Source organism: Condylostylus longicornis, unplaced genomic scaffold, assembly GCF_029603195.1.
Source record: "Condylostylus longicornis isolate FDR11 unplaced genomic scaffold, ASM2960319v2 ptg000031l, whole genome shotgun sequence".
NCBI lineage: Eukaryota > Metazoa > Arthropoda > Insecta > Diptera > Dolichopodidae > Condylostylus > Condylostylus longicornis.
The window spans coordinates 9,802,672-9,826,197 of NW_026578000.1; the positions used below are offsets into that span (position 1 = coordinate 9,802,672).

General features: G+C 25.8%; 3 protein-coding genes across 4 annotated transcripts; 1 reads left to right on the forward strand and 2 right to left on the reverse strand.

Annotated features, from left to right (window-relative positions):
- Positions 1–149: 149 nt before the first annotated feature.
- LOC129608211 (suppressor of cytokine signaling 7) lies at positions 150–16,474 on the reverse strand. Of its 2 annotated transcripts, none has more exons than XM_055519570.1 (3): positions 13,348–13,789; positions 12,121–12,224; positions 150–369 (listed from the first exon to the last, which is right to left on the reverse strand). In XM_055519570.1, exons 1-3 carry the CDS (start codon positions 13,427–13,429, stop codon positions 154–156), a joined length of 402 nt encoding a protein of 133 aa, XP_055375545.1. In that variant the 5' UTR covers positions 13,430–13,789; the 3' UTR covers positions 150–153. The 2 variants fall into 2 exon arrangements, with proteins under 2 accessions (XP_055375545.1, XP_055375544.1); XM_055519569.1 differs by lacking the exons at positions 150–369; positions 13,348–13,789 and adding exons at positions 2,780–4,096; positions 16,338–16,474.
- A 2,914-nt stretch (positions 16,475–19,388) lies between these two features.
- On the forward strand, positions 19,389–21,231 carry LOC129608258 (reticulocalbin-2). The gene is made up of 3 exons (XM_055519649.1): positions 19,389–19,915; positions 19,988–20,135; positions 20,315–21,231. Exons 1-3 carry the CDS (start codon positions 19,723–19,725, stop codon positions 20,937–20,939), a joined length of 966 nt encoding a protein of 321 aa, XP_055375624.1. The 5' UTR covers positions 19,389–19,722; the 3' UTR covers positions 20,940–21,231.
- Positions 21,232–21,876: 645 nt separating this feature from the next.
- Positions 21,877–22,770, reverse strand: LOC129608259 (cytochrome c oxidase assembly protein COX20, mitochondrial). The gene is made up of 3 exons (XM_055519650.1): positions 22,591–22,770; positions 22,259–22,446; positions 21,877–22,205 (listed from the first exon to the last, which is right to left on the reverse strand). Exons 1-3 carry the CDS (start codon positions 22,633–22,635, stop codon positions 22,088–22,090), a joined length of 351 nt encoding a protein of 116 aa, XP_055375625.1. The 5' UTR covers positions 22,636–22,770; the 3' UTR covers positions 21,877–22,087.
- Between the last annotated feature and the right edge of the window lie 756 nt (positions 22,771–23,526).

Below are 23,526 nucleotides of genomic sequence, written 5' to 3' on the forward strand. Positions count from 1 at the left end.
ATTTGGATCCGGATTGTTAATTAATTTCAAAAAAGAAACATCCTTATAAAATTAAATTATAAATATATGTATGTTTCAAAAGAAAAGTTAAATGAAACTTGAAAAAAGTTTTTTACATTTCTAGTGTGCTAACACAAATTGAATATATAAAGTTTATTCCGGTGAATTAACTTTATTATATACTTTTGCGTTTTTTTCCCTTGATAAATTTGATAAATTCTCGCTAACCGCTCGAGAATCTGTTGCTAATACGCAATTCGATTTTACAGGTTCTGGTGTACTGAATTCCTTTCTCATAGTCCACATATATTCATTATAATCTTGCTTAACTGACGTGGATGATGAAGCAACAACACGGTACCCTAAAACCTGAAATAATTCAAAGAAAAGAAACTTAGATAAAAAATTCATTTTATTACGAATTATATTTTATAGCCAAATTAAAAACACGTAATGAATCAACAACAAAGCGACAAAATGATGAAATGATGGATGATCCTTTCTTTTATGTATATATATAAATATATATATACTCATATATATATATATATATATATATATATATATATATATATATATATATATATATCTATATATACATATGTTTATATATATTTATGCATACCTAAAGAGTTAAAAAAAGAAAAATAGATATTATATACATATTATGTTTTCACCTCAAACACCTTCACATGTATTTTTCGTAATATCTCGATTTACAGAGCAAAGAATGAACGAAGCTTATTGAAAATTATTGAAAACTGTTTATTTATTTAATTTTTTTTATATGAAAAAAAAATTGTAACTTGCATTTATAACATGTACGAGTAAAAAAATTATAATAAATTAAACAAATACATATTTACAGTCAAAACAAAGTGCATGTCACCGATTGTCGAAATCTTTTACTTGTTTTTATAAAATTTTCTACGACTATTGTAATAAACGAATTTGAAATAAATACATATATATACTGTTACGTTTTAAATCATGATTTGAGCTTATAAACATAAATTAAATCAAGGAGAAATCATTCGAATCATATAAATACATATAAAGAGATTTAGCCGAATCTGCCTTTCTTTCTTTTTTTTTCGACTTTGGTCGTGAAGTTAACATTTGTCTATCAAATTCAATATATGTAAGGTATAATGCGACATATGTAAACCTTAAGAGCTCCAAAAAATTTTATTTTAATTGAGTTTTTGTAATTTCAACTCGTTGTATGTTTAAATTTCTTAATACAATTTAATTTGCTATTTAATGGGGTTATTTATATCTTATTTATATCAACCAAATCTTATCAAAAAATCAATAAAATTTAATCAAATTTTATTCTTAATATAAACATAAGAAAGAAAAAACAAATTTTTTGTGATCTTATATCATTTTTATATGAATATAAATTTTAAATTTAAATCATATAAAAACAATACCATATTATATTTATATAAAATTATAAAAGTAACGATATATAATTTATAAAATTAAAGTATTAAATAAAAACACTTTAAAACCACAAAAACTTTAATTTGTTAACATAAAAATTATGCATTTGCAACATTTTTTCGTTTTTATATAATACATACATATGTATATATGTACTACTACTAAACTTGCCTTTAACATTTAGTAATAAAGATTTAACCAAACAATTTTCGAACATTTGATATTTGTTATTATTTTATATTTCCGAACATATTAAAATTAAAAAAGATAATGCATACACATTTGTATATTTTAAAATAAAAATTAGCACGTTTCCCAATCACGTTTCAATGGAATCTAACATAAAATTATATAAAACAGGCTTAGGATAAAAATTCAGCACATAATACTATCTTTCATTTCCTGAGAGCATAAATATCGAATATAACAAAAACAAAATCATTTGAAATATTTTACTTTAAGACTTTGTCAAAGTAATATTACTTATTACACTAACCTGCAGTATATGTATAAACAAAATGTAAATACAAATTATGTGAGGATTTGGGATATAATAAAGATGTTAAATTTTCTTTCAAAAGTTGGGAAGTAATCTTTCTTAAAATTAAAAAGAAAAACAAAAGAAAAATAATAACAAGTTGAAGCATTTCAGTGCCGAATTCACGCCTAATACATTTTTTTTTTATTTTTACAACTAATAGGTAAATTTTTTTTACCTTTATCTTTTTTAATTATACAAATTATTTTTGAGTCTAGTAATATCTTTTTTTTCAATACTTTTTCTCCTTTAATATCTTATTTGGAAAACTTAATTAAATTTTTAATATTCTTTCTTAGTTTTCTATACATATATATACATATATATACATATGTGTATAAACATATAATATATATACATATATATATATATATACACATATATATATATATATATATATATATATATATATATATATATATATATATTTATATGCATATGCATATTATGCTTCTCTTAGTTTATCACCTGGATGTTTTATTTTAATTTCTTTATATATAATATATTTATATATTACTTATACACTAAAAATTCGCGTAAAAAACATTAATGGTATACTATTTAGCTGTTATTTTGTATACAAAATAAAAAATGCACGTACAGATATATATATTCGTTTCTATATATATATATATCATATACATATATGTATATTTATATATTATATACTTAATATAATATATTATATATTATGTATATATATATATATATACATAGTGTATATATACATATATGTATATTGATATTTTATATACTTAATGTAATGTATTATATAGGTACATATACTATGTATATATATTTATGTATATATTTATATATATATATTTTATTTTTTTTATATGTATATGAATATAAAAGTGTATTTATATGAATATCCTTAATTAATTACATTTAATAATACATTAAATTATTTATTGTTATTCAAGATCCGTCGTCCTCGGATATCTGTGAATTACTGTCATCACTTTCAATTTGTTCAGAGTAACAGTGCTTATAACTAAGATAATCCAATAAACGTCTTGGTAGTGGTAATGACTGAATTAAATCTTTTCTAATAACTGTTTTTAATATGACAAAACGACAAATATGTTGCAAGCTTTGGACATGCTTAAAGCGTGATACTGGATTTGTTAGTTGAACCCTCATTGGACCACGCTCTGGGCGACGTTGCAAAAAAAATAAATAACGACCACTACGAGAATGTTCAACCGCCTTTTCAATAAATTCTGTTATTGTTTCTGACTTAAATTTAGCGTTTGGTCCAAAAGAGAATGTACCTTGATCTTGATCAATTCTTACGTGCCTGACGCTATTATTTAGCTTAAATGACAAGGAAAATATATAGCGATCATCTGAGCTATCACGTACAATAAAACTTCCATCATGTTCATTAGATAATAACTTTTCGGCAGCTGTACATGATAATGGACCCCAATACCATCCATAGCTTTTCACTTTTTCTATACTGGATGCAAAATGTAAAGCTGATTGAATTGATTCATGCGTCGTTGGGCCGGTACGTTCACGTATTTTAATAACCTCATCGTTTTTCTTTGGAACGGGTGGTAAAGCTCTTAGCTTCTTTTTCTTCATCTATTATTGTATAAAATATTGCGAAATTTTTCGTTTCAGGAGATTTTAAAAATCTCAAAATTTTTGAAAAAAACCTTCAGTTAATATTGTTTTGTATTATGTATTAATTTGAAATTATATGATGTTTTTGTTGTTTTGACTTTGTACAAAATTAAAATGAGAAAATGTCAAATATTTTCTTTTTTAATGTTTCTTATGTTAAATATATTTTTATGTTTATTATTTTTGTTGTTTAAGTTCTATAAAAATATCAAAAGTGTACAAATTTTTCAATTGACTTTTGTAGTTGCGTTTCTGTTATATTGTTGCAGTTTAAACGAAAGGAGATTCAAATTGAAATATTGATGGTTCAAAATATTTGAAATTAACTATTTTTTGTCCGTTAATAACAATTATTTCGCCGTTTATTGACTTTTCAAAATAATTTCATAATAAATCCATTAAAATAAACAGTCTTTGAATATATTTTCTTGATTTTATTGCTAAATTAATCCTGAGTTCATTTCGTTTGTTAATCTGAAAATAAACTATGATGAAAACTTCTTACTTCTCATAACTAAAACTTTTGTTTTATATTTTTTTGAATTAAGCTTGTATCAAAATAAATTGGTTACTCAAAAAAAAGTATACAGTGAGGTATACCTACTTTGAAATATATCACATGTATGTACATGGTAATTCACATTAGTATGCAAAAAATCTTACAATTTTAAAATTATTTTGTGATTTTATGAAAATGAAAACGACCTTATTTAGGGAGGCTTCCTTTACAAAAAAAAAAGGCAGAGACAGGCAGCGGAGGCCCCCACCGCTATTGTGTTATTTAGTGTTTTACCTGAATAGAAACATAACCATGTCAGTTGTATTAGATTCTCGTAACAATTTTCATATTTCGTTACTCACAATTTTTTTTTAACCCGGACTTGAAATAAATTTTCTTCGACTTATTTAATTTAATAACACATGCGTGTAGATTTGATTTACAAGAATTAAATTAGTTTGTATACTTTTATAGGCATTTATGGTACTAAACTGTAAAGCCTAAAGCATAAGTTTTCCATAAAAGGCTTTGGTAATAGCTTTACTATTTCATTTCAGTTTGATTACATTTGTGTAAGTTGAAAAAATAATTTGCTCTTGCTTCTTGAAAACAATTAAAACCCCTATGTTCAATATAGGATTTGGTGGAAGCAGCACTATTTGAACACAACTTAGCTGTACTTTCAAAAGTTCTTGCAATAAGTGCTACATGACTCCAAAAATACTTTGACAATACATCAGTAAAACCTATAAAATCAGCAATATTCAATTCGATGAGACAAAACCAGTTACGACGCGCGTAAATGTTTCATAATAGGCTAACTATTTTGTAAAAGCATATTAGTAGAGACTACATAATCCTTTTATCTGCTTTCAAATAAAATATTTACTTAAAGAATAAACCAATATGGTACAAATACACAAACATAGTTAATATAGCTATATGTATAAACGTTAACATATTATAAACGTTTTCATTGTCTTGGATAGTTATGTTGCATAGATGGTTATACATACATATGTAATAAAATATGCCTTATATATGTATATTTTTAAAAACTCAAGTGAAAACGGTTTAAATATTAATAAAAATTATAATCTCATTAAAAATGGTCCTGTGGGGCATCTAAAGCGATTTGCACACAATTTCTCGCAACACTAAGTATTAACTTAGGATGTTTAAAGTTCAAATTTGAAATGTTACAACAATCTTCCACTTATGTACTTATCTAATAACTTTTAAACTTTACATATAAAGCTGAAGCTGATAAAATGCATTTTGGACGCTCGACTTTTGTTTATGTGAAATCTTTGACCATTGGTCGATCAAATTTTACACACCTGATTAAAAATCAAGTTTTACGCGAGATCAATTCCTTAAGTATAAGTAAGATTTTGCCATAAGTGAATTATTGTACATCTTTTTTATTCTTAAGCAATGAAATTAAGTAATAAAGATTGCACTTTGACAAAATAAGAAGAAGAAATGCTAATTATTTTAAGAAGAAAAAGTGCTAGAAGAAAAAATGTTAAACTCTTACTTAGCTAGTTAAAGTGAATGTCTGTTAAACAGCAATATAACTTAAACTTATTGTAGATTGCAAGAAAACCAGCACTGTATAAGCTGAGTTCCGGCTTTTTATTCATACCAATATTGTTATCTATTTTTTACATACATATTTTTAACCCAATTATTGTTTTGAGCTTTTAAGTAATAATTAATAATTATTTTTCCTTTTTATAACTATATTTTATTTTTAGCACTTTTTCAATCCCAGATCAGACCTATCTCCCCCCTCTAAAAGATGTAGCCCCTCAAAGCCTAAAAATGCCATTTTTGACTACTTATTTTAAGGAAACCATAAACATTTTTCAAATTTTGTATAGTATAATTGAATATTAAAAAGCAAAAAAGAGCTGCTAAAATTAACCGTTATCTTAAGCCCTTTTTTTTCGATTTTTGATATTGTTTTGTTTTCCAAACCGTACGTTCTAGTAGTCTGAAATTTTAAAGCAAGCTTTTAAATATTGATAAGTAATTTATTTCATTAGAAGAAATCTTTTTCCCACCCCCAACCCTTCTTAAGTTATCAAGCTTTTCCAAATTTCTATAGATGCAGAAAGCTTTTACATAGAAAAGAATAATTTTTTTCTTAACTCACGTAATTATTCCTTAAGTTCAATTATTATGTTAACGCCTCTTTCCTAAAAAAATACAATTTTTGATATATATTCGTGTATGAATGAAAGTAGTTTTAAATAATGTAGTAAGTAGCTACATTGTTTTTGAAAACTGTATGTTCACTTGTTGAAGGGAAAAGTGCCACATTATAAACCATTGGTTTGACCCAACTTTATTAGCTTTGTATATGTAAATCGAAATATTTCTTAAACAATTTTTTTGAATACGAAATTTCAATAGTATATAATACTCGTACTATTAACTATAAATTAAAACGAGAAAAAAATAGAGTTGACCTTGTCAACTCTGTGATACCCGTACGAATTTGTTATTCTATGTGCGAATAAAGATGCCATAACTGACTATGGGACAGACTATGACTTTAAGTTGCCGTATTACCATATTAATTTATACAAAATTTCAGTACCATGTGTTTTTCAAAATACTGTATGTGCCAAACTACTATTGAAGTTGTATGGCAGCTACCAGAAAGAGCCAAGAAATTTTAACGAATTTTATCAAGCACATCGGCCCTACTAACATATTTACTTGTGTGAAATTTCAATGCCATAGCTTTTATAGTTTCTGAAATATAGGCAAATAACTTTTGAAGTTGTATGGCAGGTACCAGAAGGAACTAAAATAAACAGTCTTTGAATATATTTTCTTGATTTTATTGCTAAATTAATCCTGAGTTCATTTCGTTTGTTAATCTGAAAATAAACTATGATGAAAACTTCTTACTTCTCATAACTAAAACTTTTGTTTTATATTTTTTTGAATTAAGCTTGTATCAAAATAAATTGGTTACTCAAAAAAAAGTATACAGTGAGGTATACCTACTTTGAAATATATCACATGTATGTACATGGTAATTCACATTAGTATGCAAAAAATCTTACAATTTTAAAATTATTTTGTGATTTTATGAAAATGAAAACGACCTTATTTAGGGAGGCTTCCTTTACAAAAAAAAAAGGCAGAGACAGGCAGCGGAGGCCCCCACCGCTATTGTGTTATTTAGTGTTTTACCTGAATAGAAACATAACCATGTCAGTTGTATTAGATACTCGTAACAATTTTCATATTTCGTTACTCACAATTTTTTTTTAACCCGGACTTGAAATAAATTTTCTTCGACTTATTTAATTTAATAACACATGCGTGTAGATTTGATTTACAAGAATTAAATTAGTTTGTATACTTTTATAGGCATTTATGGTACTAAACTGTAAAGCCTAAAGCATAAGTTTTCCATAAAAGGCTTTGGTAATAGCTTTACTATTTCATTTCAGTTTGATTACATTTGTGTAAGTTGAAAAAATAATTTGCTCTTGCTTCTTGAAAACAATTTTATCAAGCACATCGGCCCTACTAACATATTTACTTGTGTGAAATTTCAATGCCATAGCTTTTATAGTTTCTGAAATATAGGCAAATAACTTTTGAAGTTGTATGGCAGGTACCAGAAGGAACCAAGTAATGTGAACGATTTTTATCAGACACATCAGCCGTACTAATATACTCGTTCTTGTGAAATTTCAATTCCATAGCTTTTATAGTTTCTGAGATATAGACAAATAACTTTTGAAGTTGTATGAGAGCTACCAGAAGGAGCCGAGCAATTTCAACGGCTTTTATCAAACACATTTGCCCTACCAATATATTTGTTTATGTGAAATTTCAATACCACAACTTTTATAGTTTCTGAGATATAGCCAAATAAATTTTGAAATTGTATGGCAGGTACCAGAAGGAGCCAAGTAATATCAACGACTTTTGTGTGACATATTGGCCCTACTAATATATTCGTTTGTGTGAAATTTCAATACCACAGCTTTTATAGTTTCTGAGATATAGCCAAATAAATTTTGAAGTTGTATGGCAGCTACGCGAACCGGTACCCCGATCATGTCCAATTTAAATAGGGTTCTAGCACTTACTACAATAAATCATTTGTGAAAATTTGGTGAACTTAGCTCAATCAGTTTTTGAGTTATCGTTGGGACGGACGGACGGACAGATGGACGGATGGACAGACAAAGCTAAATCAACTCAGAATTCAACGCTGATCAAAAACATACAGTTGAGTCTATATCTAAGACTGTTATTTCTTAGCGTTACAAACGGTAACGATACGAACATACGTTCGTACGGGTATAAAAATTCTCGAACTTCACTGCACTTCGCACTTGACCTTTATTTAAATTAGAATCAAATTTTGTAAACAAAATATTTTACGATATTTAAGAAAATGCTTCAGATGTTACACATAGACCTGTATATATTTTTTTAAATTTTTTATGATCATAATATATTTGTACATCAAAAATTTTTATTGTTCTTTTTCCATACATAAAAATTCATCTCAAATGTATGGATTATTTTTCCATAAACATACATTTTTTATAGTAATAATTTTCAAATTAAGTTATGACATAAAAATTGAATTAAATTGTTATAGTTATTTGAGGCATAAACATACGTTATATCTTTTTTTAAGAAGATAATATATGTATATTGTTACATTTATATTTCATTCAGGATAGCTAGCCTAAAAACCGGAAGAAAAATAAAAATGGTTTTTTTATTTAGAGGATAGCTTCTTGCCTAAACCGGAAGGAAAAATACTGTTTTGCTGCATAAAAATCGGAAATAGAAGACAAAAAAAATTAGGGCAAACTCTCTCTACACGGAGGTCAACTACTGCAAGATGTGATTAGATATAAAATGAAATCTTTATTAGGTATAAAATTAAATCTCATCTATGCATTTCAATTTGCATAGTCAATTCATTTCATATCAAGTTGATGGCAACAGATATGCATCATAATATTATAAAATATATATGTATATATACATATAATATTATGCAACTATAGAAATATATTGGAAAAATTAAATCTGCTTTTATACAGGGTGTTTTGCATAAGATGGCAAATAATTTCAGGGATGATTCTTTAATCAATTTCCAGCAATTTCAATGGATTTCCCCCCCCCCCCCCCCCCCCCCCCCATTTCAATTTTTTGCTGGAATTGATAAAATAATCATCCCACAAATTATTTCCCACCTTATACGAAACTTCCCGTATAATATTTTTCTTATTTATATAATATCTTTAATAGTCACTAAACCTAAAGATTGAAATTATTTTATTCAGTGTAATTTGCTCTATTAAGAACAATTGATTTTTGGTATTAATTAAAAATTTTTTAAAAGATTTCAGTTTTTGTTTTGAATTTACAATATTAATTTTTCATCATTAATTTTTGACTATCTTTCAGAATTTATTTGCACATGTGCTTTTGCAAATTTAACAACAGGCAACACATTTATATACAAATTTTTTAAATACAAACTTACACTACATAATTGCAATATTTATATTTATCTTATTGTGAAATGTAATCAATATTAATTTAAAGTGATTAAATTAAGTAAACTTTACATGATTGGGGATGTTTAATATCGTTTATCAAAGGTCATATAGAAATTTATTATAAGATATTTGTTCAATAATAATTGAAAATTTAAATTTTTCTTGTCATCTAATTGTTTAATTATCAAGTACATATGTATGTATAGTAGCAACGAAATAGTCTATAAATTTCCATGATTTCAGGCTTTGTAATTAGAGTTCTTAATATTCTTATATACGACAAATATAAAATTTTTAAAGTTCTCTATTTTAGGGACATGCGCTTTTAAAAATGTAGTCAATCAGTAACTTGGTATGTAAAATAAAGTATTTCCTTTTAACAATTTATGTAACTCTAAAGCGGTGTTTCTTAACTTCTTAATGTATCGCACCCTTTTCAATGCGAAAATGTACTCTCGCACCCCTCTGAAAATTAGATTCTTCTTTTACATGGAAAAATAAATATTCAATTTATTTAACAAAAAGAAAAAATGAACAGCAGAAACAATGTCTGTATTTATTTTTAAATACATACATATGTACATATATACTTTCAAAGTAACAGTAAATCACTATTCTTCTTTCCCGATCTTGCCCTATATCATTTTTATGTTTGCATGTGCGTACTGTACAAATTATCTACTTTACAAGTTAGTTTATGCATAAATTAGTCAAAACTTAGCACCGAAAACTAGATGAATTCAATTAAAATTATAAATATAGTGGATACATTTCTAATATACATGTCCACATTTAGCAACACACATTTATACTTCATGTTAGGGACATCATTATAATTTTAATTTTTTTTTTTTTGTAAATACACTCACCCTTGCTTAACAGAAGCTCTTTATACGGAAATTCGGTTTCACGGAATTCAAAAATTAAATCAAAGTGTCTTTTTACGGAAAAAAATTCGATTTACGGAAAATTTTTAAAATGCAAAAAAAGTCTAAAAATCTAAAAAATAACAATTTTTATAAAAAAAAAAACTAATTTCTACGAATTTTTTTGTTTAAATATACATATATGTTAAATATTATGTAAATACATAAAAATCATTGTGATTATGTATATACAAATATGAAGTGGTGTCATTCAAAATATTTAACAAGAGCTCCGCTTATCGACTTAAGTCCTGACCTCTAAAAGCCCACCCCACAATTAACTACTAAAGTAAGTAACATAAAACTTAAAACAAAACTATTGTAGATATTATATTTTCTTATGAAATAATTACTGCATATTATATTTTATTGAAATACCAAATTAGAAAAATATTCAAATAATGTCAAAATTACTTTTTGATTCAGGTTCGGCATTGTCGCAACCATAATTTTACGCATGGTGTAACATCAAAATCTTTCATTGATTTACCCTTTAAACTTAATGTCATTAGTTGATTCAATTACTAAGGAATTCCTCTTATAGTAAGAGATATTATTCATTGCGCTGAATCCCCTTTCAGTTTCAGCTGAGTTAACAGCAATTACATTTAAAATTCTTTTAGCTCTCAAAATGGAGCTAATTTTTATATCCTTATCTCTTTAATCAAACAAATCTCTAAAATCTGTTACGGGAATATTATAACTTGCTATTACGTTTATTTTTCTCCACAATAAAAAAAAGAAACGCCAACAAGAAATAAAAATAAAAAACTAGAAAAAAATTATTTTAAGCTAAAATGAGCTACGAAAGGGCGAAAAACATAACAGAAAATAAACAAAAAAAAGGGTACGGAGGACTCTGAAACTTTTAACAAGGGGTCTGCGCGGACCCCCTAGATAACACCACTGCAAATACGCACTCTAATGTTTTATATGAAACAGAGATCAGAGCAAAATAATGCAAAGAATTTATGTATGTAATTGCTATTTTTCCAAAAATCAAAATTTCTTGTTGATTCTTGCCGTCTAATGTTGTTATAATAATAAAATTCTACTAAAATTTTTGCAAATTAACAACAAATATATGTATGTTACTATATAAGTTTAAGTAAAAAATTATGTGGTTGTAATGTAAGTAAAAAGACTCAATTTAGGGAATTTCGATTTACGGACAACATTTCCGAGACATATTAGTTTCGTAAAGCGAGGGATGAGTGTATGTATATTTTTTAAAGCAAAATACTATGTGCGATGTATGTATGTACATATGTATGCACATTTGTTCATATTTTCTATTCTTGTGTTTTATTCGAGTGAAAAGCAAGTTTTATAACTTAGCACTGGCGATCATAGTTTTATATACATAAATTTATGATTTGTTTTTATATAAATTATTTTCCCAAATTTTTGATAAATGACATCCTTATTACCGCGTGGGTGTAAAAAATTAGGAAATTTAATTACATATGTACTTATATAAAAAAAGGTAATTATAATTTAAATATCACTCACTTCACAAGCTGATAATATAACACAAGGATGAACCAAATAAACTATAGTTGATTCGTCACTATATCCTCCAAATGGAATTTTCTTCAACTGTTCAATATCATCTCCTAAAATGAAAAGTAAAATGTAATAAAAACTATGATATTAATGCACTCATAATGTGCATACATACATATGTATGTGCATATATATAATTTGTATTTATTTTTTGTATATATAATATGTATATATGTAACTCATTCAGTAATAAAACCTTAGATAAGGAGAACTCAGATGTCACATTTTTCTTGAAAAAATGAATAAATCTTTTAGTAATACACAGAACAAATACTTTCAACATTTGTTCTGTTGGTTATTATTTACTTAAATAAATAAGATTTTCTTAAAAATTAATTTTTCATTTGTTATATGTGACAAAAAAAACTTTTGAAATGACGTTTTCATTACCTACTTACTTATGTAATTATAATTTAAACAACTCGCTGAAAAGGTGTTATACTGAAGATGTTATGTTGATATAATCTGAAAATCATATTTAAATCAATCTAAATTTTATTCAAGTGCCCTTTTAAAACAGAGGCGAAGCAGAAAAAAACAATATAAAAATTAAATTAATTGTTTAGTTTTCACAAAATTTAAAAATTTATAATTCCCTTTATTGCAAGTTGAAATTCCGAAAAATTTTCTATTCTGGAACAAAAATAAAAAGAACTTCTGATCTACGTTTTTATATTTTTATATACGTTTTGTGCTCCAGATCCAGACAAAAATCCATATCGCATTCTTATGCACATTCTTGTAATGTATTTATATATGCAAATCTGTATTTATTTTAATTTTTAATGCACATTTTAGTTTTTTCTGACAAAATCAAGGGTCTACAAATTTTAAATCCTGAACTGGGAACAAAAAACGATTTTATTGCTTCATGCATAACTCGAATAGATTGGGTATCATTCCAAAAATTTTAACCTCCGATATGTTATTATATTTTGAAAAATTATTTTACTCGGAATTTTAGACTTTATTTTTAGTATAAAATTTTAGGCATAAAATCTTTTAGAAAACAAATCAAAATTTGGCGTAACGTAAAATTTTAAAAACAGGTAATTGCTACCGATTTTGTTTCTAAAGATATAAATGTAAGTATTACATCGTTAATATACATTATAATATACACACATTTATAATATACATTTTAATTATATTTTATATTATTGTTAACATTACCTTTCAATCCAGAAACTAATACACGCCATGGATATTTATGTGAATATGAAGCTAAATTACCGCGTATTATTATATATGGCATTGAAAATTTTTTCTTTGCTTTTTACTTGTGAATCAATGAAAGTTTTATTAAGTTACAAAAATTTATGAATATATGTATACCAATACATATTATATGTTTGATATTAAAGTCTTTGGCTATATATGATAAAAAATTATTTTTTAAAGTGGCAAATACAAAATTTATACTTTTACTTATATGTTTGATCATTAATTTTCATACGACACCATTTCAATAACCATAAATACATTAACTTAAAATTTGCCTGCGAACAATCGATAAAAAATCTATATTAATGATAAACACTTTCAATAATTTCTTCTCATTTGAATTAAGTACACTTCTATTAGTTGGTGGCAAAATATTAAAAGTATCCACTTACAATATTAAATTAAAATTAATCCTATATAGAACGTATATGTATATAAAAGCAAATTTTAAAATATGTATAAAATATGTACGTATGGACAAATAAATAGTTTATTTTTTTGCGTTTAAATAACTTTTTGTCTAATACTGTTATCTCGGATTTGATTATAAACTCACAAAACACGAAATTTTTCTGTTATATCTTTAATACGAAATAAAGGAGCATTTTTAAAAGTTAATTATATTATTTTTTTTATATATGTATATACATAAAATATGCAAATTCAAGTAATGCCATTAAATATACAAAATAAAACTTTTTAATAGTAGTCAGATGCTCGAATAACTTTCACAGACTAAATTAAAATTGTTCAAATTTTTTTTCTAAACTACAAGAAAGTATTTATTTACTACAGTGCGCTCAATTTAATTGAAACCTTAAATATTTATCATTGAGAACGTAAAACATTCTTTGTATAATCTTAAATTCTTTTGCTAAAGTATTTTTTAATATATTGCTTTTTTAGTAAGTACAAAATATTTTATGATTTTCTGGAACAAAATAAAATTTATGTTGTATTCTTTTGTTTCTTAATTTTAGAATGGTCCGACTCGTTAAGTCCTATTTTTTTCTAATGTCCTATTGTATTTTAAACGACTTACTAAACTCGTGGCATTAATGAAGCTTTATATATGTATATATATATGTATATATTGAAATTTCAAACAAAAATTATAACATAACATCTACATAGCCATATAAGAAAATATTTTGAGAAACATTAACTCAAATGTTGTGGGGCCCCAAAATGAAAATATCTACTCAGGTAGCCAAAATTCTTATTTTTTTCTACGTACATAGGTATTAAGACTAAATAAAAAATCAATTTTTCAATATTCCAATTTAATACCTAACTAAAATATATTATTTTTTTTAAAATTGAAAACTACTGCGTCTTTCGATCATATGATTTACATATGTAGGTAGGGAAATAAAATGCTAATCTATGTGTTCGTTTGGAAATGAGGAAAATAGTAATAAGTTATTAACTTTAAAGTAAGCACTGACTTGGGAGTATATATATGCAATTTGAAAAATTTATGTACATTAGTATATAATAAAAAAGCAAAATTCCGTTCTCTTGTTTTTATGTCAATTTAGTTCTTTTAAGTAAAATATGAAGCATGTTTGATATTTGACGTAAAAATAAAAGAAAGGAATTTTAATTATGTAATAAAAAATTTATTCAGTTTGAGAAAATTTAGAATATATTCATGCAACAAAACAAAGGACTCTAAAGTTATCTACGACCGGTTCTAACACTGTCTTAAAGTTCTGAATAACATTTAATAGGTAGGTATGTACCTACCTATTCCCAAATTTTTGTTTTTCAAAAAATTTTACTACTATTTTTTGCTATCTTTTTAAATAAAAAAATACTGTAAAGTATTTCGGTTTGTTTATTCATAGTACATATATAATATTACATATAGCATATAAACATATAATTGAAATGGAATGAAATCCAATCCTCTTTTGTTTAGAGGTTTCAGTTAGAGCAAAGTAGAACCTATGGTCGCAAAAGGAAAAGAATTAAATCTTTGAAGTTTAATTCAGAAATTAAGTTTAAGATTAAATTATTGTCTTTTATACATATTAAGTTATTTTTCAAGTCCTGTCTATTGGAATCGAAGATTACTTGCATTTTCTTGCCGGTAATTTTCGTATTAGCAAAATATTAATTATGTAATTTCTGTTAACACTCTCTTAGATTTACGTAAAGTATATCACTAAATCTAATTGACGAAAAATAAAAATGTGTTTTGGATATCATAAAAATATCTATAAAGAAGTGAGTATTAAGAAGAGAAAATTATGAGTGCTTGCTATAAGCTTTTGGGATCTTTACCGCATCAGTGAAATATGTACTCACCTCGAATACATAAAAAAACATAATTTTTGTTATTTTCGTTATCTGAAAAACCTGGACCAACTATAAAGCATTGACAATCTATCTTTAAGATACTTAATAAAACCGACATAACTATTTCATAGTAATTTAATTTCAATATAAAAGTATGTATAATATAATAGAAATTCCGAAATAATATACATTATGCAAGTACGTACATATGTGCAGACACGTTTTTTTCACTCGTTTTATTGCTTCCAAGCTTGGTTTTGTTTATCTGACTCTTTTTGCTTTTACTGAATTAGTTTTAAGTTGAAATATACTTTTTTGTCAATTTTCTCAATATATTTAAAAGAATGAATTGCTTACATATACGCGACGTAATATTTAATCTTATCTACACCAATAACACTTAAAAGCTAGTATTGCACATTCGTTGCAGGGACATTTTTGAACTAATATTTTCAATACAATAATTATTGTTTTGAAAATAGTGTTTTTCTTATATTTACATAATTTATAAATTGAATTAAAATATTTCATGATATTGTTTAAAAATGAATTTAAAATTTGTACCAAACTTTTTTAGCAACAAATATTTTGTTTTATTCTGTTTTTATTATTGTAAGCATATTTCAAATAATTACCTTAAAAACTCTTTAATAAAGCAAATAATTTTACTGCTATTCAATTAAAACGTATGTACTAAAAATTAAGTTGAATTTTAAAACAATATAATATAGAATCTAATTTGTCTCGTTTTGCTTGAAATTGAAGTTTTTTGATGACTTTTTATTCCAATTGTCAAAATAATAACGTTGCCAACCTATTTGAACATCTAGAGAAAAACGCTAATATTCACAATATTAATTCTAAATTTCAATGAGGAATACAATTTGCGATAACATTACAAAACTATTTAAACTGTTAGTAGGGAAAAGAAAACTAAGGACAAGAAAGGCTCTTTTTTTGCTCCGAGCATTGTCAAAGTTATAACAATATCGTATATATTTTATTTTCTAATGTAAGAAATATAAATTACAAATTTTTTTTAAACTAAAATATATTTTAAAATATCTGCAAAAAAGAAATCAATTTTAAACAAAACCCATATTTTTTTTTTTGAATAAATTTGTTTTATAAATTGAAATTAAATATGTATACGTATTTTAATATTACAATACGAGTATCTCACTGCCCTTGAATTGAACATAATCAATTGAAGAATAACGTCACACATTTTTATATTTTATATTGCCTTGAATGTTACTTACAATGTATTAGCTTACTTATTATGTTACTTACAATGTTAGCAAAAGATTTTTCAATCTTAATTGCAATTCGGATACAATGTTGCGTTGTTCAATTTCGATAAAAAATTTCTCTAAAACTATATACTTTTTAACAAATTTTAATTTATATTTTAACTTAATGAAAATTTCTTCATGCAGCTGCAGAACAGATGGATGACGTAATCAAAGGAACGAGTTAAAGGCAGAAAAATTAATTAAAAAAATTTTCTCCTCGAACTGGACTCGAACCAGTGACCTACCGCTTTCTAGGCTGACGCTCTACCAACTAAGCTACAGAGGCACAACTATGATAATTTCTCAACTATGATGTTGTATTAGTAAAATTCATAATTTAATTTATATATTATTACGTAATATATTATTATATTAATAATTAATTTATACGTTATTACTCACTAAAGTGATTGGTATATTGTCGTTCACTCGCTCATTACTTATATGAGCTTCACTCATATTTTATAAATGATTCGCACTAATATTTTATTTTACTACTTTCAACGGCATCCGTCTTCATTTTTATTTGCTGACCAAATCTTCACTCTATAAAGAAAAATATTAACAAAAAGGAAAATATTTAATTTTAAACGTTTTACTTATTACATTCAACGGCATTGGTGCCTACTCATATACGAGAAACGACTTATGTGGAATTACTTACGTATTGATACTCGTGCAAAGCGGTAATGCATCGTATATCATCCACTGATGCAAAACCGACCTAATAAACACAACTTACACCAGTGTTGTAATTCTCCCCTAACGAGAGGAATTAAAATTTAAACTATATAAAATATTAAAAGATAAGTTTTATTGCATGAACTTTACTTTTTTCACCAAAAATAATTTAATTTTTGGATAAGTTGTATTAATTTTAAATTAATACTATTAATACACCAGTGTTGTAATTCTCCCCTAACGAGAGGAATTAAAATTAAAACTATATAAAATATTAAAAGATAAGTTTTATTGCATGAACTTTACTTTTTTCACCAAAAATTATTTAATTTTTGGATAAGTTGTATTAATTTTAAATTAATACTATTTCTTTAACGAATACTATTTTAGTAAAAACTTTCATTGTCAAAAAATAACTCATGCCTTTTTAATAGCATATCCCTTCAAAAGAAGGTATTCAATTTTAACTCTGTTAACTTAATAAAAAATAATAAGATTTGTTCTATAAGTCCTTTTTTTCACCAAGCATTATTCAATTTTTTGGAAAGTCGTATTAATTTTAACATACGCTTTGACGTTGTCAAAAAATAATTCTGTTATTTTTAAATCGTTAATTAATAAATCTTTTTTTATAATCTAACTAGATTTTTTTTTTAAATTTCGCCCTTATATTATTTTCAAACTAAGCTGACAAAATCTAAAAATCACAGAGACAATTTAATGAAAATTTTTTACCGGAGTAACCTGGCAATATTTCCAAAAAAGAATATCGTAGCTTAAGCTAAACGAAAAAACCTGACATTATAATAAAAAGAAAGAGTCGTCCTTTTTCTCAAATAGAAGATAAATATCTATACTAGATTCCTTCAACATATTGAAAACATGTTGACTAACATTCTTGAAGCTACTCACACTTAAAATTGATTCTAACCTTAAGATTCATTGTGTCTCTAAAAGATTTACAGCCTGATCGTGTACATCGCTTTTTTACTCACCTTTTATTCACTTTCAAATCAGAATTCTCAGTTTTCTCTAATAGATATTTTACTTTTCCAATAAGATTGCTGATTTTTTCAATTCGATTTTTGCGTTTTTTCTCAAATTGTCGATTGAATATCTCACTTTCAAAAACAAAGTGAATAAATTTTACAATATAATTACGATACGCAATACCAAATAATTTTTCTCACTCCCAAACGACATTATACAAGTATATAATAGTTACTCATTTTCTTCTCACTTTCCGAGTAAAAAAGCGAGATAGACGATATGTTAAAAACTCGTTCTGAAAGGCCAAGTTGAATAGTAGAAGGTCAGTATTAGAGTTACACAGAAATTGTAATATTAACACGCGTAAATTCGAGATAATAAAAACTCAGCTTGAGTTGTGAGATGATTTCAAGTCAAGTATTTAAGTTGTCATATAAAACGAGGTTTGTCTATCAATTTTTTTTTGCAATCTTTTGAATACGAATACATATTTTAATATTTGGTATAAAATAGTACTGAATTTTTTGAATCTAGCAAATTTTACTTTAACAAACACCCCAACACTGATTTTAACACAGTCGAAAAAAAATTCGAAATTAATAGGGTAATACTTGTTTTGTTCACAACTTGGCATATTTGTATATATATACACATATAAAAATTTATATGTATATAAAAGCGAAATATGTACACAAAATTTGTGTTTATTTATTTTTCTAACGATGAATTCTTTTGTTTACACCACGTAGAGGTTTTCCGGTAATTTTTATGTATGGATTTTTTGCGTTTGTGGCTACATACATATCTATATTGATTTAGCTCATCTTCTATACGTACGAAAATTTACTTTTTTTTTGTTACACAAGAGCAAAAATATGCTTAGTATTGGGATTTTTTTAAGCAAGCTTTTAGCAAATTATTAATCTTAGAAGTAATCTTTTTATGACAGTCAAACCTTAGTGAACTTTTGATAGGTACATACTTACGTTTGCGCTTATATCTAAAACTTAAAAGGATATTCACCTTTCGAACTTAAAAAAGAATATCTAAGAACATGGTTCCTAAAATACAGTTGAATATAAATATTATTGTGTTTACATTAAGTATACTAGTAGTTCAAGCAGCATCCACTCATAAACATGAAAAACTAAATAGTAAAGAAAGGCTTAAAGACGGGATTTATGCAAGAAATGCCAATCATAACGAAGGTGGGCACCATGTTGAATTTGATCACGAAGCTATTTTAGGTATGTATGTATAGCGTCTACAAATAATTTAGCGAAAAATGCAAAATAAATACAATTACTTAAAAAATACAGGAAGCGTCAGAGAGGCAGAGGAATTTGATACACTAAATGAAGAAGAAGCTAAAAGGCGATTAGGGTTATTGGTTATTAAAATGGATTTAAATAACGATGGTTTTGTGGATCGACCAGAACTTAAAGCATGGATAATTAGATCATTTAAGTAAGTAATTGTTTCTACATTTTGAAATTGACGCATATGTAGGTACTTACTTTCAGTTTCTTGCTGAAGAATTTGAACAGCACTTACAAACACAAAAAATCTTTGACATTATTTCCGCATTGACTAAAATCTACAAATATTATATGTGTGTATTTCTTTTTTCAAAATGTGTATTTTAGGAAATTGTCAGAGGAAGAAGCAAACGATAACTTTGATCTTGCTGATACCGATAGTAACGAAGTTCTTACATGGGAGGAATATTTACTAAATACATACGATACCGATAATGAAACTTCCGTGTCATCTGAAGAAATTTACTCCCTTGAAAACGACAAAATGTTTTTTTTCGGAGCTGATTTTAATAAAGATGGAAAACTTACACGTGAAGAATATACTTTGTTTCAAAATCCAGAGGAAAGTCCCGAAATGGCACCGTTAGTTTTAAAACAAACCTTGAATGATAGAGACACGAACAAAGATGGGAAAATCGATTTCAAAGAATTTGTAGGTGGTGAAGCTGTTGATCAAGATAAAGAATGGTTATTAGAGGAGAGAACTAGATACGAAGCAGCTGATAAAGATAAAGATGGTTTTTTAACTGGCGACGAAATTATATCTTGGGCTGTACCAAATCAAGAACAAATTGCTCTGGAAGAGGTTGATCACTTATTTGCAATAAGTGACGAAGATCACGACCTTCGTTTGAGTTATTTAGAAATCATAAATAATCATGAAACATTTGTTGGCAGCGAAGCAACAGATTTTGGAGAACAATTAGAAAACATGGAGCACGACGAGTTATAATTTCTGGAAAAAAGCTTTTAGCTTGTTAAAAAAATTTATATTATGACGTTGAAAAATGCAGATTTGCATATAAAAATTGGGTGGCAATCCACAAAAAAACGTGCGATATTTTTATATCTAAACTTAAAAATGGCTCTTCTTAACACAAAATTTCAAGAAATTAATCTTTTTCTTGACTTTTAATTTTTATGAAAAGTACGTACCTATATCAATATATTTCATATTTTTATAAGTATAAAAATTATTATGGAATAATGTCACACCTCACAAAATGCAATATTAATAGAAAAACCTTCCACGTTTTGTGTTCTTTTTGTAAAATATACATATTCATACTCATATTTTTTTTTGTTTCACAATATCAAATACATCTAATGTGTAAAAAAACCCAAACATACATACATACACACATACTTGGATGTGTGTTTTCTTACATTCACACAAACATGGATGTATGTACATGCCCATATAATATTCAAGCAAAATTTATGCATAGTTAAATTTGATTCAAATTGTGGTTTGATACATATGTTTTCAGAAATCTCAACCATAGTGTTTTAACAATATTTTATATAAAATAATACTAAAATAGAGAAAAAAAATTATTTAACGACGTAAAAATTCAACAGATCTAAAACTTGACTATTATACTTGTTTCATTTTGTTATGAGAAACTTTTCTGATCATTAAAGGGTTCTATTGTTTGCAGTCATTTCCCATTTTCAGAATAATGGTCAAAGGATTTTAGCTAACTTTAAAAACAAATAAAGAATCGTTAAAATATAAATTTACAATGTAAATGCATATATATGTACATGCATAACTTACCGAATATACATTAAGGAAAAAACTTATCCTATCTTAAAAATTTCCTTGGTGTACGTGCTATTATTATTTTAGAGAAATATATTCGATAATATACCAAAAAAATCCAAAATTAACATTTAATTTTAAGTTTTGTTTATTTTATATTAATCACAAAAACCATATAAATAATTTAAATCAAAATTAACCATGCTTTCCATTTAATTTATTACGCATCTACATACAATGTCCATTTTTGTTTTTAAGATATCTACATAACAATTTCTAAGGTGAAAAAATTAAGTTTATTTGAAAATGTTCTCTAAATAGTGACAAAAAACACATTAAGCCTCCTCAAGATTTTGCATTTCCTTTTCCTTTTCAGTTCCTTCATATAGAGCGTGTTGTTTCATTGCCGCTTGTAATTTGTTATAATGGAATCTCTGTTTGGACCAATTATATCTGAAGTGATTTATGTATAATAGTATAATGTTAGTCTTATTAAAATTCAATACCTGCAAGTGAACCAGTATATTAAAGTTGAGCAAAAAAACGTTGAAAATCCTACGTGTGTTGCTAGTTTAGCTCGCGAAGTTCCCAAAAAAGTTAAAATTCCAACGCCAATCCCACCGCTAATGCCATACAGAAAACTATTTCTAAAACATGGGATTTGTTGAACATCTCTTCCAAAAATAATCAGGCCCTTTTAAAAAAGAATATATGTGTATTTTACGTATGTTTGAATTTAAATTTAAAAACTAAAATAAGAGTTTTTAAAAAATAAAAGTTAGGATATACATAATGATGATTATAATGTTCTGTTTTCATCATACATATATCTGCTTACCTTTCTTTCGTCATTGTCAATTGGAGGACCAGGTTGTGTTGACATATTTTTCAATTTTCTAAATTTATTATAAAATATGTATGGTTAATTAATATGTAACATAATAAAAATATCTTTGCTGTCAGCCGTGCTAATTACTAGCATTTTTATTTTATTAATACAACGGCTGACAAAAATGCTACTTCGTTGATATTACAAGCTCCAGGCTTCGATATTTTTGTCAGCCGTGAATAATTCCCACATAATTATATACCACGGCTGGCATATTTTTGTTATATCAAGTTATGACACATAGTTATGGCACTGCCAGGGCTGTCTTTGTTTTAAACTAAATAACTAAAATAATCAAAACAGCATATTTGATCAAATAAAGTTTGTGTAACAGAATTTCTCATCCAATTTCATGATTGTCAAATTTAATCGTCAAATTTTAAAAAGCACTTTAGACTTCGTTTATTATTTTCAAATATCAAAAAATGACACACCACTGAAAAAAAATCAGACAAGTTTTTAACTTCGGAACTATGAAAACCTCTGTCTTAAAATTCAATGACTAACACTGCACTGTTTTTTGAAACATTCTTTTAAAAATGAGAACCACAAATTTATTTTTTATATTCAATTTTCAGCTTTGAATTTTATAAAAAAAAAGTAATTTATATTTAGGTTTTTTAAAAATTTTCCAAAAAAATAAAAAAGTTTTAATTTTATATTGCAAAATAAGCAAAAAAAAATTTTTTCATTTTATTAAATTTAAAATAAATCGATTAAACAATAACTAAGTTTTTTTTAGAGATATATTAAATGGATAATATATTTATTTACGTTTATGGATAATATATTAAAATTAATAAGATTTGTCGAAAAATTAAATAACATGCAAATGTTGGTACAAAAATTCGCTCATGAGATAAGGCTTATTTATTTTTTATTAAG